Source organism: Pristiophorus japonicus, chromosome 5, assembly GCF_044704955.1.
Source record: "Pristiophorus japonicus isolate sPriJap1 chromosome 5, sPriJap1.hap1, whole genome shotgun sequence".
In the NCBI taxonomy this organism is placed as follows: domain Eukaryota; kingdom Metazoa; phylum Chordata; class Chondrichthyes; family Pristiophoridae; genus Pristiophorus; species Pristiophorus japonicus.
The window spans coordinates 248,410,401-248,426,715 of NC_091981.1; the positions used below are offsets into that span (position 1 = coordinate 248,410,401).

Consider the following 16,315-nt stretch of genomic DNA (forward strand, 5'->3'; position numbering starts at 1 on the left):
GCAGTGAAGGAGCTCCGCATAGAGCAATTGCTTAAGAAGCCTCGTGTCTGACATGTGAACTATGTGGCCTGCCCAGCAAAGCTGATCGAGTGTGTTCAGTGCTGGGAATGTTCGCCTGAGCGAGGACACTGATGATGGTGCGCCTGCCTCATTCTTTCTCTCCTGTTCCCAGCAGCAGTCCTGTTGACCACACACTAGAAAGCCCTTGTTTTCTTTTTCTCTTTCCTCTGCTGTGAATCAGTGCACTTTCATAGTATGCCTAGAAATAGGGCTGTAACAATTCTCTTACTTTTCATAACATTTTTGTGAAATGTTACTTTTGCTGTAGTCACTCACTTTTTCCTTGGTCTATTCTTTCCATGTTTCAGTATTATCCCAGCAAACCTGCCTGGCACGTTTGACTCTGTTCCAATAGTTTTTGGCCTTCAGTCAATGCAAGTGCCTGACTTGGAAATTTTTGTTGAGTCTCATGGTTTCTTGTCAGTGGCTGATGCTCAAGAACCTCCTTGAACCTTGTCGTGTTTTCTGAGTTGCACAACCTTCATAAATGAGACCCGCTCCAAACACAACAAGAGAAAGACCCTCGGTAAATAATGGTTAGCAAATTGCATTGGTGGAGTAGATCTTTTATTGCTCCTTGATAAGGCAGTGTAATGTATGTACCTGTGAGTATGCAGGCAGTGACTAGTGGAGTGCCGCAGGGCTCAGTGCTGGGACCCCAGCTCTTTACAATATACATCAATGATTTGGATGAAGAAATTGAGTGTAATATCTCCAAGTTTGCAGATGACACTAAACTGGGTGGCGGTGTGAACTGTGAGGAGGACGTTAGGATGCTGCAGGGTGACTTGGACAAGTTAGGTGAGTGGGCAAATGTATGGCAGATGCAGTATAATGTGGATAAATGTGAGGTTATCCACTTTGGGGGCAAAGACAGCATATTATCTGAATGGCGGCAGATTAGGAAAAGGGGAGGTGCAATGAGATCTGGGTGTCATGGTTCATCAGTCATTGAAAGTTGGTGTACAGGTACAGCAGGTGGTGAAGGCAAATGGTATGTTGGCTTTCATAGCTAGGGGATGTGAGTATACGAGCAGGGAGGTCTTACTGCAATTGTACAGGGCCTTGGTGAGGCTTCACCTGGAATATTGTGTTCAGTTTTGGTCTCCTAATCTGAGGAAGAACGTTCTTGCTATTGAGGGAGTGTAGCGAAGGTTCACCAGACAGATGGCAGGACTGACATATGAGAAGAGACTGGATCAACTGGGCCTTTATACACTGGAGTTTAGAAGGATGAGAGGGGACGGGACAGGTTAGATGTAGAATGTTCCCGATGTTCTGGAAGTCCAGAACCAGGGGTCGCTGTCTTAGGATAAGGGGCAGGCCGTTTAGGATTGAGATGAGGAGAAACTTCTTCACTGAGTTATTAACCTGTGGAATTCCCTGCCGCAGAGAATTGTTGATGCCAGTTCATTGGATATATTCAAGAGGGAGTTAGATATGGCCTTTACGGCTAAGGGGATCAAAGGGGTATGGATCGAAAGCAGGAAAGGGATACTGAGGGAATGATCAGTCATGATCTTATTGAATAGTGGTGCAGGCTCGAAGGGCCGAATGGCCTACTCCTGCACCTATTTTCTATGTTTCTATGATCCAGAGTTAGGGCCACTTCCTTAAGTACTCTGGGATGCAGCCTATCAAGCCCTGGGGATTTCCCTAACACAATTTCCTGACTAATAAGGATTTCCTTCAGTTCCTCCCTCTCGCTCGACCCTTGGTCCCCTCGTATTTCTGAAAGGTTATTTGTGTCTTCCGTCGAGAAGACAGAACCAAAGTATTGGTTCAATTGGTCTGCCATTTCTTTGTCCCCCATTGTAAATTCACCTGATTCTGACTGCAAGGGACCTACGTTTGTCTTCATTAATCTTTTTCTCTTCACATATCTATAGAAGCTTTTGCAGTCAGTTTTTAATGTTCCCAGCAAGCTTCCTCTCATACTCCTATTTTCCCCCTCCTAATTAACCTCTCTGCTGAATTCTAAATTTCTCCCAGTCCTCAGGTTTGCTGCTTTTTCTGGCCAATTTATATGCCTCTTCCTTGGATTTAACACTATCCTTAATTTCCCTTGTTAGCCATGGTTGAGCCACCTTCCCCATTTTATTTTTACTCCAGACAGGGATGTACAATGGTTGAAGTTCATCCATGTGATCTCTAAATGTTTGCCATTCTCTGGCAATCAGTAACTAGTGGGGTGCCACAGGGATCAGTGCTGGCACCCCAATTATTTACAATCTATATTAACAACTTTGAAGAAGGGACTGAGTGTAATGTAGCCAAGTTTGCTGACGATACAACGATGGGAGGAAAAGCAATGTGTGAGGAGGACACACAAAAATCTGCAAAAGGACATAGATAGGCTAAGTGAGTGGGCAAAAATTTGGCAGATGGAGTATAATGTTGGAACGTGTGAGGTGATGCACTTTGGCAGAAAAAAAATCAATGCGCAAGTTATTATTTAAATGGAGAAAGATTGCAAAGTGCCGCAGTACAGCGGGACCTGGCGGTACTTGTGCATGAAACACAAACGGATGGTATGCAGGTACAGCAAGTGATCAGGAAGGCCAATGGTATCTTGGCCTTTTATTGCAAAGGGGATGGAGTATAAAAGCAGGGAAGTCTTGTTACAGCTATACAAGGTATTGGTGAGGCCACACCTGTAATACTGCAAGCAGTTTTGGTTTCCATATTTACTAAAGGATATGCTTGCTTTGGAGGCAGTTCAGAGAAAGTTCATTCGGTTGATTCCGGGGATGAGGGGCTTGACTTATGAGGAAAGGTTGAGTAGGTTGGGTCTCTACCCATTGGAGTTCAGAAGAATGAGAGGTTATCTAATTGAAACGTATAAGATTATGAGGGGGCTTGACAAGGTGGGTGCAGAGAGGATGTTTCCACTGTTGGGGGGACTAGAACTCGAGGACATGATCTTAGAATAAGGGGCCGCCCATTTAAAACAGATGAGGAGGAATTTCTTCTGAGGGTTGTAAATCTATGGAATTCGCTGCCTCAGAGAGCTGTGGAAGATGGGACATTGAATAAATTTAAGACAGAAATAGACAGTTTCTTAAACGATCAGGGGTTATGGGGAGCGGGCGGGGAAGTGGAGCTGAGTTCATGATCAGATCAGCCATGATCTTATTGAATGGCGGAGCAGGCTTGAGGGGCCGCATGGCCTACTCCTGTTCCTATTTCTTATGTTATGTTTACTAGTCAAGAGTTTATGAATTTTTCTAGTCTGCTTTATTGCACTTGTACAACATTCTCGCTTATTTAATTCTAACTGTTTTTAGCATAAACATTTTAGATTTAAATATAAAAGCTGTAGACAGCTTCAAGAAAGAGCGACAGTATATGAGGTTGAGCTTGTAAAGCAATAGGATTAGCTAACTATTTAAGACTAACTCAGAAATCGAAAGAAGGGGATGAACAGTGGAAGCTGAATTGTTTAACTGGGAGAATAAAGAATGTTTTAGATTGCCCTTTCAGATCCCAGCAAGTACTCCTGTAATAAACCTATATTCACCTTTTATCTAAAGTGTTTGTTTATACTTTGAGAGTTTAGTATGTAGTATTTCTATATTAGTTAACTGCATGGGTGCAGTTTAATTGGTTTATTAAAATCTACCATCTCAACCAATTTGAGGTTTAAATTATATTGATGAACCTATGAAAAGTAACTATAAAATTGATGAGAAAAGACAAATGTTGAATCAGGAACAGAACAAAGGGCAAGAAGCCCCTGGAATTCAGCCTAGAACGAAGTGTAAACAATCTGTCTGTCTTTTCAAACAAAGCAAAGGTTTGACATATTCAGCAAAGTAATGTTCATTCTGCACAAGCTGCTCCATAGTTTGGAATGAAGTACTGTTCACTAGTGTGTATTTAATTACCTTTAATTATATACAAGTTGAAAAACAATTGCATTTGCCAATTGAAGATGGAATTTTGCTTGATCCATGGAATTTTGCTTGATCCAAAGTATAAATTTGAAGTTGTTGCACTATTGTTTGAATGTGCAGGTATGGTATGTTGCGATAAACTTTCCAGCACATTGGTGAAGGGTTTCAAATATTTGGGTACTTAATAATCTTGACATCATTTTGCTTACTTCCAGCAATTTACATTGTGCTGGAGTTTGTAGCCGGAGGTGTACTCCCAGAGTATGCCTCCAACTTGGGGGGGGGGGGGGAAATTCCAACCTACCTCCTGGCTCCCTGGCTTCGGAGACTTCGTATCCTGGGCCTGCAGGCATACGCCTGTGTAAAGGCCCACGGATCCCAGAGATGCAGGCGGTTCAGAAGCGTTCCTGGGATCACTAATCAGAAAGGAGGATTCCTCATATACTTATGGATTCCATTTCGGAATCCGCATTAGCATAGAGGAATCCCCAAATAATTAAATAATTTACACAACTGGAATTAAAATGTTCCTATTTTCACTTTTAATTAAGTCCCTTTAATGAAGCATTTACAATAAAAATAATTTTATTTTGAGAAATAATTTTAAATATTTTAATCTGGGACAAAATTAAACTCATTTAAAATGTTTGTGGATAATTATTTAATTTAACATTTATATTAACCTTATGCTGGTGCAAGTAGGCCCTATTCCTGATTTTACCAGGCATAAAAGTTTTGTGGACATTTGCTGGGCAGTAGTTGGGAATAGCTAGCGAAAGTGAATTTTGGGTCAGTTCATTATATCTGTCAAGTAAGTTCCAGGTTTTCGCACATACGGAAACCCGGAACTTGCGGGGCCTTTTATAAGGCTTGAGCGTTCACCATCATCGGCCTCGCAAAATCCGGGCCATTGTTTTCTAAGTTTTTAATTTAGACTTTTTTTGTTAAACGTAACTGGTAAAAGGGATCCCCTACATCAAGGTTGATTAACTTCTAATTTGTAGAAAGGAAGCATTTGTTGCAAGAAATGGACAAAAAGAATAATGAAATAACATTTACTACAATCTTGCAGAATCAATAAATGAGCCTTAAAAGATTCCGTTCAACATGTAAGCGCAAAGTAGTTTATCACATGTTAATTAACTGCTGCAGTAGTCGTGTATCTAAACAGCCTTTTATAGGCTTCGCTGATCTTGACTTCCCAAATCAATAACCCATTTTCACATGTTGCTCTGCACCAATTAGTTGTGTATACCTTGATGACTTCTCTATCTCTCTATGTCATTAGAAGCAAAAGATTTAGAGCAGTCAAGTGACATGAATCAACACTTTTATAATAGTAATGCAATAACTTGTGAATTAGAGAACTGCTGGCAGTATGATAAATTTCTTCAACTTTTAGAAGGATTGATATTCATTGTTTGACCTGAAACGATACAAGAGTGAATTTGCAATGTGAAAATTTCAATGACTGTAGGTGAGGACTTTAGTTCTCGTATTTTGGTTATTGAGTTTGGGGCTAACCTAGCTCTTTGACCATGCTATTAGTCATCTGCTCTAATATCTCCTTATGTGGTTCAGTGTCAAATGTTAGAAAATAACATTCCTGTGAAGCGCCTTGGGATATTTTACTACGTTAAAAACGGTATATAAATACAAGTTGTTGCTGTTGTTGTTCATTTGACAGGCTGAAGTTTATTCACGTTTTAGGCAATGCAGGCCTTTTGTCTTTTTAATGGATTAGTGACTTCAAATGTGTCCTATGATTAACAGATTTTACTACATTATATGAATAGAAAATGTCTCAAACTTGCAATACAAAGGCACCAAATTTTATGATTACTAAATAGTTTTATTTAAGAACTCCAGCAGTATGTCTCTCTTATTGACTGAACATTTTTAATATAGCCATTTGTCAAAGTTCAAATTCTGCTTCATCGGGGCACCACCTTATAATTTATTCTGAGTGTGCATAGCTTTTTTTTTTGGGGAAGTAGAACAGAACAAAATCACTATAGCATGCAACTATATAGTAAGAGAAATGACTTTTCCTCAAAGCTCCAAAATAATGTCATGCTATCCCTCAATACTACAGCAACATATCTTCAGAGCTTCATGTTTGTCCTACAGCAAACTGCGTTCCTTTCCACATTTGGTCTTTGACTTCTAATGTAACGCTATCTTAGTAATTTTAGCACAGTTAGAGACTTCAGTAACCTTGATGTTTTCTTTTTCTCTTTAAACATCCACACTTGGGTTTCTATTACAGCAATATTGCTTAAAATCATTTGCATCTTTTGGTATGCTGTACTGGACAATTAGGGGGCAAAATTGTTCCTTTTTTGCGCCCGTTAGTGCCTCCGAGCGGGGGCGGGGGTGCAAGGTAGCTTTCGCCGAGGGAGGGGGGCTCTACTGCTTCCCGTGAAATTGCTCCGGAGGTTTGGGAGGCGCTGCCTTGTGGTTAGCTCCCCAGGCTGCCTAGCAACCTGCGATGATGTAATCGCCATGCTTTGTGGGTCGCAAAGCTGGCGGACAATTGCTCCCGGGGCGCTGTTTAAAGGGGAGGTCTGCAGCGCCCCAGGCTGCCATCTTTGTTGGTCAGCCGACTCTTGGGTCGGCCCGACCATGGTGGCTCTAGCGTGGTCAGGGCCGCCATTGTGCAGCCCTGCACTCTGTCTTGGGTGCTGGACTGCTGGCCCGGTCTCGCGCGATCCTGGTGGCCCAGTGGCGGCCACCAAAGGGCCATGCAGAGTGCGTAGCGGCCTCCCACTTTAATGGACTCAGCATCACGCTACCGCCCCTAAAGGAAGTGGAGCGCTGGAGACGGCGGTAAAGCCAATATCTCGTCGGGGGCTGGACTTCTGGGCCGTGCGATAAAAGTCCTGACCCCGGAAGGTTACTGTCCCCAGTCGGGACGCGGGGCAACTTCACCCCCTTAATTTGCAATTTGGTAACTTTCACTTTCATTTATGCTGCATTTATCAACCACCTTAGGATCTTTAAAAAGACCGTTAATTTCTGACTGACATTTTAAAACCTGGCATTCACATTGACGGCTTTATTTAAATGTTCAGAAGCAGTGGCTTATGATGCCAATAAGTTGACAGTTCATTTTGTTGTAACCAATGTGTTCGAGTTCCTCTCATCCAACACTACTTTTGTTCCCTGAAAGGGCAGCTCATTTTGGAATATCTTATTGCAGGTGGTGACAAAGTTAATGGAGGGAAATAGTTTGTGTTTTTTTTGTGTGTGGAACCTCGAACAACAATTATGTAACTTTGACAGTCAATGTTTAAGAACATAAGAAATAGGAACAGGAGTAGGCCATACGGCCCCTCGAGCCTGCTCCGCCATTCAATACGATCATGGCTGATCCGATCATGGACTCGGCTCCACTTTCCTGCCCGCTCCCCATAGCTCTTTAGCCTCTTATCGTTCAAGAAACTGTCTATTTCTGTCTTAAATTTATTCAATGTCCCAGCTTCCACAGTTCTGAGGCAGCAAATTCCACAGATTTACAACCCGAAGAGAAGAAATTTCTCCTCAACTGTTTTAAATGGACGGCCACTTATTCTAAGATCATGCCCTCCTAATTCTAGTTTCCCCCATCAGTGGAAACATCCTCTCTGCATCCACCTTGTCAAGCCCCCTCATAATCTTATACGTTTCAATAAGATCACCTCTCATTCTTCTGAATTCCAGTGAGTGGAGACCCAACCTACTCAACCTTTCCTCATGTCAACCCCCTCATCCCCGGAATCAACCTTGTGAACCTTCTCTGAACTGCCTCCAAAGCAAGTATATCCTTTCGTAAACAGCAGGGCTTTCACTACATGGCTGAAAAATAGATGCTTTCTTGTATATTGCCGTTTCGCTATTTTTGCTTTCTGAATTCTAAACCAATACACTCGCAACATTTTTTTTATTATGAAAGTACTTTTTGTGAACATTGCCCATTCCCACGAAACACAAAAATCTAGTACTTCAGGATAACTATTTTTCTTAGTTATGTGGTTGAACTTTGAGGAATAAGTAAATGTATTTTTTAATACTCGAGCTTTGTTTTAAGACTGCAGCCAGGTTAGCTTTAGCAATAAAATTGGTGGATTATCAATTGGACTACCTGAATTCAAATTTCAGTATTGAGATCCTCTCCTCAGTACAAGGAGATATGTATCAGTAGTGTTGAGACATTCTTGATTTTCTTGCCCTAAGACATTTATTAAAACTTATATTATTACATTGTAGCATGAATCACAAGGGTCCTGAAGTTGTGCATAATCATTTATGTTGGCATAATCATTTGATTATTTTCTTTTTCTTTGCAGTTACCAACTATAATAATGTTGTTGAAGCAAGTTCGGATACAGATGATGAAGATAAACTCCATATTGTGGAGGATGAGAGTGTGACTGATGCAGGAGATTGTGATACAAATGCACTGGAGGATGACTTGCCAACAAAGCGCACAGTGTTGCCAAGGAAAGATGACACGGATGAAGAAAATGAGAGCACCAATTGGAGAGATGATGATGATGGTAGGTACTTTTGGGATTACAGTAATTTGAAAGACTAATAGCATGCTGCTTTTTGATATGGTCTGGTATTGTGGTACTTTGGATTTTGACTGTCTGATCTGGAATGACGGTTAAATGTCAACTCAAAGATTATTTGCTAGAAAATCTGTAGTGTAGTAATTATCATAACATTAAGCACAATGGTGATTCCTGAACCAAAATGTAACTACAGGCTGATTTGTTCATTGTCAATCTCCTTTTTTCCTGAACCAGTGATTCACGCAGGGCTATTAGTTTATTGAGAACTGGTAAACTTTCAATTGGGCAGCAGTGATACCCACCTTCCTATATGGCTCAGAGACATGGACCATATGCAGCAAACATCTCAAAGCGCTGGAAAAGTACCACTAGCGCTGCCTCCGCAAGATGATGCAAATACACTGAGGACAGACGCATCAACGTCCGTGTTCTTGCTCTGGCCAACATCCCCAGCATCGAAGCACTGACCACGCTCGACCAGCTCCGTTGGGCGGGCTACATTGTCCGCATATCCAACACGAGAATCCCTAAACGGTTGCTCTACTCTGAACTCCTACACGGCAAGGGAGTCCCACATGGGCAGAGGAAACATTTCAAGGGCACTCAAAGCCACCTTGATAAATGTGCAGCATTCCCACAGGTACCTGGGAATCCCTGGCCCAAGACCGCCCAAAATGGAGGAAGAGCATCCGGAAGTGCGCTGAGCGCCTCGAATCTTGTCGCCGAAAGCATACAGAAATCAGGCGCAGACAGCGGAAGGAGCCTGTGTCAAACCAGGCTCCTAACCCACCCTTACCCTCAACCACTGTCTGCCCCACCTGTGACAGAGACTGTAATTCCCGCATTGGACTGTACAGCCACCTGAGAACTCACTTTGAGTGGAAGCAAGTCTTCCTTGATTCCGAGGGACTGCCGGTAACTTTCAATTCCTCACCCCCACAGTTACTCGTGTGCGAATGTAGAAATAAAGTGTTCATAACCTATTTGGTAAGCATCACAGTTGAGCACAGTCAGTTTACAAAGCCTACTCCACATCACACACATCTTTCTTCTCCCACCTGCACTATCCAAGAGCAGCAAAAGTTTGTTACATTGATTGTGGAAGTGTCCTCGAAGGCCAACATCAGTTGTCTTCTAATAGATGACATTTCACTTTAACCAATTTTGTTTTAACCAATTTCATTTTAAGATTGCTTTCTTTGTAAAATAGAAGAAAGCAATTTCATTTTGTACTACAGTCAAACAATGTTTATAGTGATGATCATTAACCCCAGCTACTTAAGTGATCTTGTCATTTCCAGACCATTGCATTCTTTCACTGTCATTCTCTTCTCATTTCATAGCCAATCCTCCTGATGTAAGCACTTAACAGAATGTTAATGGCACATTCCTGTTCTATTATTGTCTTTCTGCTTTATCTTTTCCTCATCGTTTGTTCTTTCCTTTCTTGTTGCACTTAATTTGTTTCCACCCATGAAGTGACGTTTAATTTCTACATCAGTCAACTGCATTGTGCTTCATCACATTGTGACAAGATTTCAGTGATTTCATGGTAGAGATGCATGTCAACAATGCAGAAAAAGCTACATAATTTATATAGACGGTTCTGTCTGAATGATTGAATGTTTATGGGCAGGCACATGGCAGATGCAATTTAATGCGGATAAGTGTGAAGTGATGCATTTTGGGAGGAACAACATGGTACTATTTTGAAGGGAGTGCAACAGCAGAGGGATCTGGGAGTGCATATTCACAAATCGTTGAAGGTGGCAAGGTAAATTGATAAGGTGGTTAAGAAAGTGTATGGGACACTTGGCTTTGTAAAGATATGCATTGAATACAAAAACACTGAAATCATGCTAAACACTGGTTAGGCCTCACCTGGAGCAACACTTTAGCAAGGATGAGGTTCATCAGGATGATACCAGGGATGAGGGTCTTGAGTTATGTGGAGAAGCTGGGATTGTTCTCCTTAGAGCAGAGAAGGTTAAGAGGAGACCTAATAGAGCTATTAAGAACATAAGAAATAGGATCAGGAGTAGGCCACCTGACCCCTCAAGCTCACTCCGCCATTTAATAAGATCATGCCTGATCTGATCATGGATTCAGCTCCACTTCCCTGCCTGCTCCTCATAATCTTCCTATTCCCATATCGCTCAAAAATCTCTATCTACGCCTTAAATACATTCAATGACCCAGCCTCCACAACTCTCCCTGGGGCAGAGAATTCCATAGATTTACAACCCTCACAAAATAAATTCCTCCTCATCTCAGTTTTAAATGGCGGCCCCTTATTCTGAGACTATGTTCCCTAGTTTTAGTTTCCCCTATGAGTTGAAATATCCTGTCTGCATCCACCTTGTTAAGCCCCTCATTATCTTGTATGTTTCGATAAGATCACCTCTTATTCTTCTGAACTCCAGTGAGTATAGGCCCAACCTACTCAACCTATCCTCATAAGTCAACCCCCTCATCTCCGGAATCAACCTAGTGAACCTTCTCTGCACTGCCTCCAATGCAAGTATATCCTTCCTTAAATAAGGAAACAAAACTGAACGCAGTACTCTAGGTGTGGCCTCACCAATACCCTGTACAGCTTTAGCAGGGCGTCTCTGCTTTTATACTCTCTCCCCCTTGCAATAAAGGCCAACATTCCATTTGCTTTCCTGATTACTTGCTGTACCTGCAAACTAACTTTTTGTGTTTCATGCACAAGGACTCCCAGGTCCCTCTGTACTGCAGCACTTTGCAATTTTTTTCCATGTAAATTATAATTTGCTTTTCTATTTTTTCTGCCAAAGTGAATAACCTCACATTTTCCCACATTATACTACATTTGCCAAATTTTTGCACACTCATTTAGCCTGTCTATATCCCTTTTACAGATTTTTTTGTGTCCTCCTCACAATTTGCTTTCCCACCCATCTTTGTATCATCGGTAAACTTGGCTACATTACACTCGGTCCTTTCATCCAAGTCATTAATATAGATTGTAAATAGTTGAGGACCCAGCACCGATCCCTGCGGCACCCCATTAGTTACTGTTTGCCAACTGGAAAATGACCCATTTATCCCAACTCTCTGTTTTCTGTTAGTTAGCCAATCCTCTATCCATGCTAACACATTACCTCCAACCCTGTGAACTTTTATCTTGTGCAGTAACCTTTTATGTGGCACCTTATCGAAAGCCTTCTGGAAGTCCAAATACACCACATCCACTGGTTCCCCCTTATCCACCTTGCTCGTTACATCCTCAAAGAACTCCAGCAAATTTATCAAACATGATTTCCCTTTCATAAAACCATGCTGACTCTGCTTGATTGAATTATGCTTTTCCAAATATCCTGGTACTGCTTCCTTAATAATGGACTCCAGCATTTTCCCAACGACCGATGTTAGGCTAACTGGTCTATAGTTTCCTGCTTTTTGTCTGCCTCCTATTTTAAATAGGGGCATTACATTTATGGTTTTCCAATCCACTGGGACCACCCCAGAATTCAGGGAATTTTGATAGATTACAACCAATGCATCCACTATCTCTGCAGCCACTTCTTTTAATACCCTAGGATGTAAGCCATCAGGTCCAGGGGACTTGTCTGCCTTTAGTCCCATTATTTTACCGAGTACTACTTCATTAGTGATAGTGATTGTGTAGAAACATAGAAAATAGGTGCAGGAGAAGGCCATTCGGCCCTTCGAGCCTGCACCGCCATTCAATAAGATCATGGCTGATCATTCCTTCAGTACTCCTTTCCTGCTTTCTCTCCATACCCCTTGATCCCCTTAACTGTAAGGGCCATATCTAACTCCCTCTTGAATATATCCAATGAACTGGCATCAACAATTCTCTGCGGCAGGGAATTCCACAGGTCAACAACTCTGAGTGAAGATGTTTCTCCTCATCTCAGTCCTAAATGGCCTACCCCTTATCCGAAGACTATGTCCCCTGGTTCTGGACTTCCCCAATATCGAGAACATTCTTCCCGCATCTAACCTACCCAGTCTCGTCAGAATCTTAAATGTTTCTATGAGATCCCCTCTCATCCTTCTAAACGCCAGTGAATAAAAGCTCAATTGATCCAGTCTCTCCTCATATGACAGCCCAGCCATCCCTGTAATCAGTCTGGTGAACCTTTGCTGCACTCCCTCAATAGCAAGAAAGTCCTTCCTCAGACTAGGAGACCAAAACTGAACACAGTATTCCAGGTAAGGCCTCACTAAGGCCCAGTACAACTGCAGTAAGACCTCCCTGCTCCTATATTCAAATCCCCGAGCTATGAAGGCCAACATCCCTTTTGCCTTCTTTATCGCCTGCTGTACCTGTGTGCCCACTTTCAGTGACGGATGAACCATGACACCCAGGTCTCGTTGCACCTCCCCTTTTTCTAGTCTGCCGCCATTCAGATAACATTCTGCTTTCGTGTTTTTGCCCCCACAATGGATAACCTCACATTTATCCACATTATACTGCATCTGCCATGTATTTGCCCACTCACCTAATCTGTCCAAGTCACCCTGCAGCCTCTTAGCGTCCTCCTCACAGCTCACACCGCCACCCAGTTTAGTGTCATCCGCAAACTTGGAGATATTACACTCTCTTCCTTCATCCAAATCGTTAATGTATATTGTAAAGAGCTGAGGTTCCAGCACTGAGCCCTGCGGCACCCCACTAGTAACTGCCTGCCATTCTGAAAAGCACCCGTTTATCCCGACTCTCTGCTTCCTGTCTGCCAAACCAGTTCTCGATCCACGTCAGTACATTACCCCCAATACCATGCGCTTTGATTTTGTACACCAATCTCTTGTGCGGGACCTTGTCAAAAGCTTTTTGAAAGTCCAAATACACCACATCCACTGGTTCTCCCTTGTCCACTCTACTAGTTACATCCTCAAAAAATTCTAGAAGATTTGTCAAGCATGATTTCCCTTTCATAAATCCATGCTGACTCTGTCCGATCCTGTCACTGCTTTCCAAATGAACTGCTATTTCATCCTTAATGATTCATTCCAACATTTTCCCCACTACTGATGTCAGGCTAACCAGTCTATAATTACCCGCTTTCTCTCCCTCCTTTCTTAAAAAGTGGCGGTACATCAGCTACGCTCCAGCCCATAGGAACTGATCCAGAATTGATAGATTGTTGGAAAATGATCACCAATGCATCCACTATTTCTAGGGCCACTTCCTTAAATACTCTGGGATGCAGACTATCAGGACCCGGGGATTTATCGGCCTTTAATCCTATCAATTTCTCGAACAAAATTTCCCGCCTAATAAGGATATCTTTCAGTATCTCATTCTCACTAGACCCACTGTCCCCTAGCACATTCGGAAGGTTATTTGTATCTTCCTTTGTGAAGACAGAACCGAAGTATTGGTTCAATTGGTCTGCCATTTCTTTGTTCCCCATTATAAATTCACCTGAATCCGACTGCAAGGGACCTACGTTTGTCTTTACTAATCTTTTTTTCTCTTCGCATATTTATAAAAGCTTTTGCAGTCAGTTTTTATGTTCCCTGCAAGCTTCCTCTCGCACACGCTTTTCCCCATCTTAATTAATCCCTTAGTCCTTGTCTGTTGAATTCTAAATTTCTCCCAGTCCTCAGATTTGTTGCTTTTTCTAGCCAATTTATATGCCTCTTCCTTGGTTTTAACATGATGCTTAATTTCCCTTGTTAGCCATGGTTGAGCCACCTTCCCTGTTTTATTTTTACTCCAGACAGGGATGTACAATTGCTGAAGTTCATCCATGTGATCTTTAAAGGTTTGCCATTACTTATCCACCGTCAACCCTTTAATTATCCCCTGCCAGTCTATTATAGCCAATTCACACCTCATGCCTTCGAAGTTAGCTTTCCTTAAGTTCAGGACCCCAGTTTCTGAATTAACTGTCACTCTCCATCTTAATAAAGAATTCTACCATTTTTTTGGTCACTCTTCCCCAAGGGGCCTCGCACAACAAGATTGCTAATTAATCCCTTCTCATTACACATCACCCAGTCTAGGATGGCCAGCTCCCTGGTTGGTTCCTCGACATATTGGTCTAGAAAACCATCCCAAATACACTCCAGGAAATCCTCCTCCACCGCATTGCTACCAGTTAGGTTAGCCCAATTGATATGTAGATTAAAGTCGCCCATGATTACTGCTGTACCTTTATTGCACACATCCCTTATTTCTTGTTTGATGCTGTCCCCAACCACAATTTGGTGGTCTACACACAACTACCACTAGCATTTTCTGCCCTTTGGAATTCCGCAGCTCCACCCATACCGATTCCACATCATCCAGGCTAATGTCCTTCCTTACAATTGCATTGATTTTCTCTTTAACCAGCAACGCTACCCCACCTCCTTTTCCTTTCTGTCTATCCTTCCTGAATGTTGAATACCCTTGGATGTTGAGTTCCCAGCCTTGGTCACCCTGGAGCCATGTCTCCATGATGCCAATCACATCATACCCGTTAACTGCTATCTGCGCAGTTAATTCATCCACCTTATTCCGAATTCTCGTCGCATTGAAGCACAGAGCCTTCAGGCTTGTCTTTTTAACATACCTTTGCCCCTTTTGAATCTTGCTGTAATGTGGCCCTTTTTGCTTTTTGCCTTGGGTTTCTCTGCCCTCCACTTTTACTATTCTCCTTTCTATCTTTTGCTTCTGCCCCCGCTTCTATTTCCCTCTGTCTCCCTGCATCGGTTCCCATCCCCCTGCCATATTAGTTTAACTCCTCCCCAACAGCACTAGCAAACACTCCCCCAAGGACATTGGTTCCGATCCTGCCCTCGTGCAGACCATCCGGTTTGTACTGGTCCCACCTCTCCCAGAACCGGTTCCAATGTCCGAGGAATTTGAATCCCTCCCTTCTGCACCATTTCTCAAGCCACGGATTCATCTGAGCTATCCTGCAATTTCTACTCTGACTAGCACGTGGCACTGGTAGCAATCCTGAGATTACTACCTTTTGAGGTCCTACTTTTTAATTTAACTCCTAGCTCCCTAAATTCGTCTCGTAAGACCTCATCCCATTTTTTTACCTATATCGTTGATACCTATATGCATCACGACAACTTTTTAGAATGTCCTGCACCCGCTCCAAGACATCCTTGACCCTTGCACCAGGGAGGCAACATACCATCCTGGAGTCTCGGTTGCGGCCGCAGAAACGCCTATCTATTCCCCTTACAATTGAATCCCCTATCCCTATCGCTCTCCCACTCTTTTTCCTGCCCTCCTGTGCAGCAGAGCCAGCCACGGTGCCATGAACTTGGCTGCTGCTGCTTTCCCCTGATGAGTCATCCCCCTCAACAGAACCCAAAGTGGTGTATCTGTTTTGCAGGGGGATGACCGCAGGGGACCCCCGGCACTGCTCTTCCTGTTGGTCTTCCATTCCTTATCTGGCTATGGACCCTTTACCTGTGGTAAGACCAACTCACTAAACGTGCTATTCACGTCATTCTCAGCATCGTGAATTAAGTTCCTCCCTCCCTATAGCCCCTTGATTATCCACTATTGGGATGTTTTTAGTGTCATCTACCGTGAAGACCGATACAAAATATTTGTACAACGTCTCGGCTATTTCCCTGTTCTCCATTATTAATTCCCCAGTTTCAGCCTATCGGGTACCAAGATTTATTTTAGCCATTCTTTTCCTTTTTATGTACCTGTAGAAACTCTTATTGTCTCTTTTTTTAATTTTGTACTAGTTTACTTTCATAATCTAGCTTCACTCTCTATCATTTTTTTTTTTAGTCATTCTTTGCTGGCTTTTAAAAGTTTCCCAATCCTCTGGCCTCCCACTAGTC

At 42.6% G+C, this 16,315-nt stretch overlaps 1 protein-coding gene across 2 annotated transcripts in view; it reads left to right on the forward strand.

Moving 5' to 3' along the window:
• The window catches only part of zeb1b (zinc finger E-box binding homeobox 1b), a 194,194-nt gene that overhangs the window by 88,041 nt on the left and 89,838 nt on the right, over window positions 1-16,315 (forward strand). For both annotated transcript variants that reach the window (XM_070881524.1, XM_070881525.1), the window contains one exon: window positions 8,285-8,494. In XM_070881524.1, the coding sequence (XP_070737625.1) occupies window positions 8,285-8,494 (210 nt within the window). The remainder of the gene's footprint in view (window positions 1-8,284; window positions 8,495-16,315) is intronic.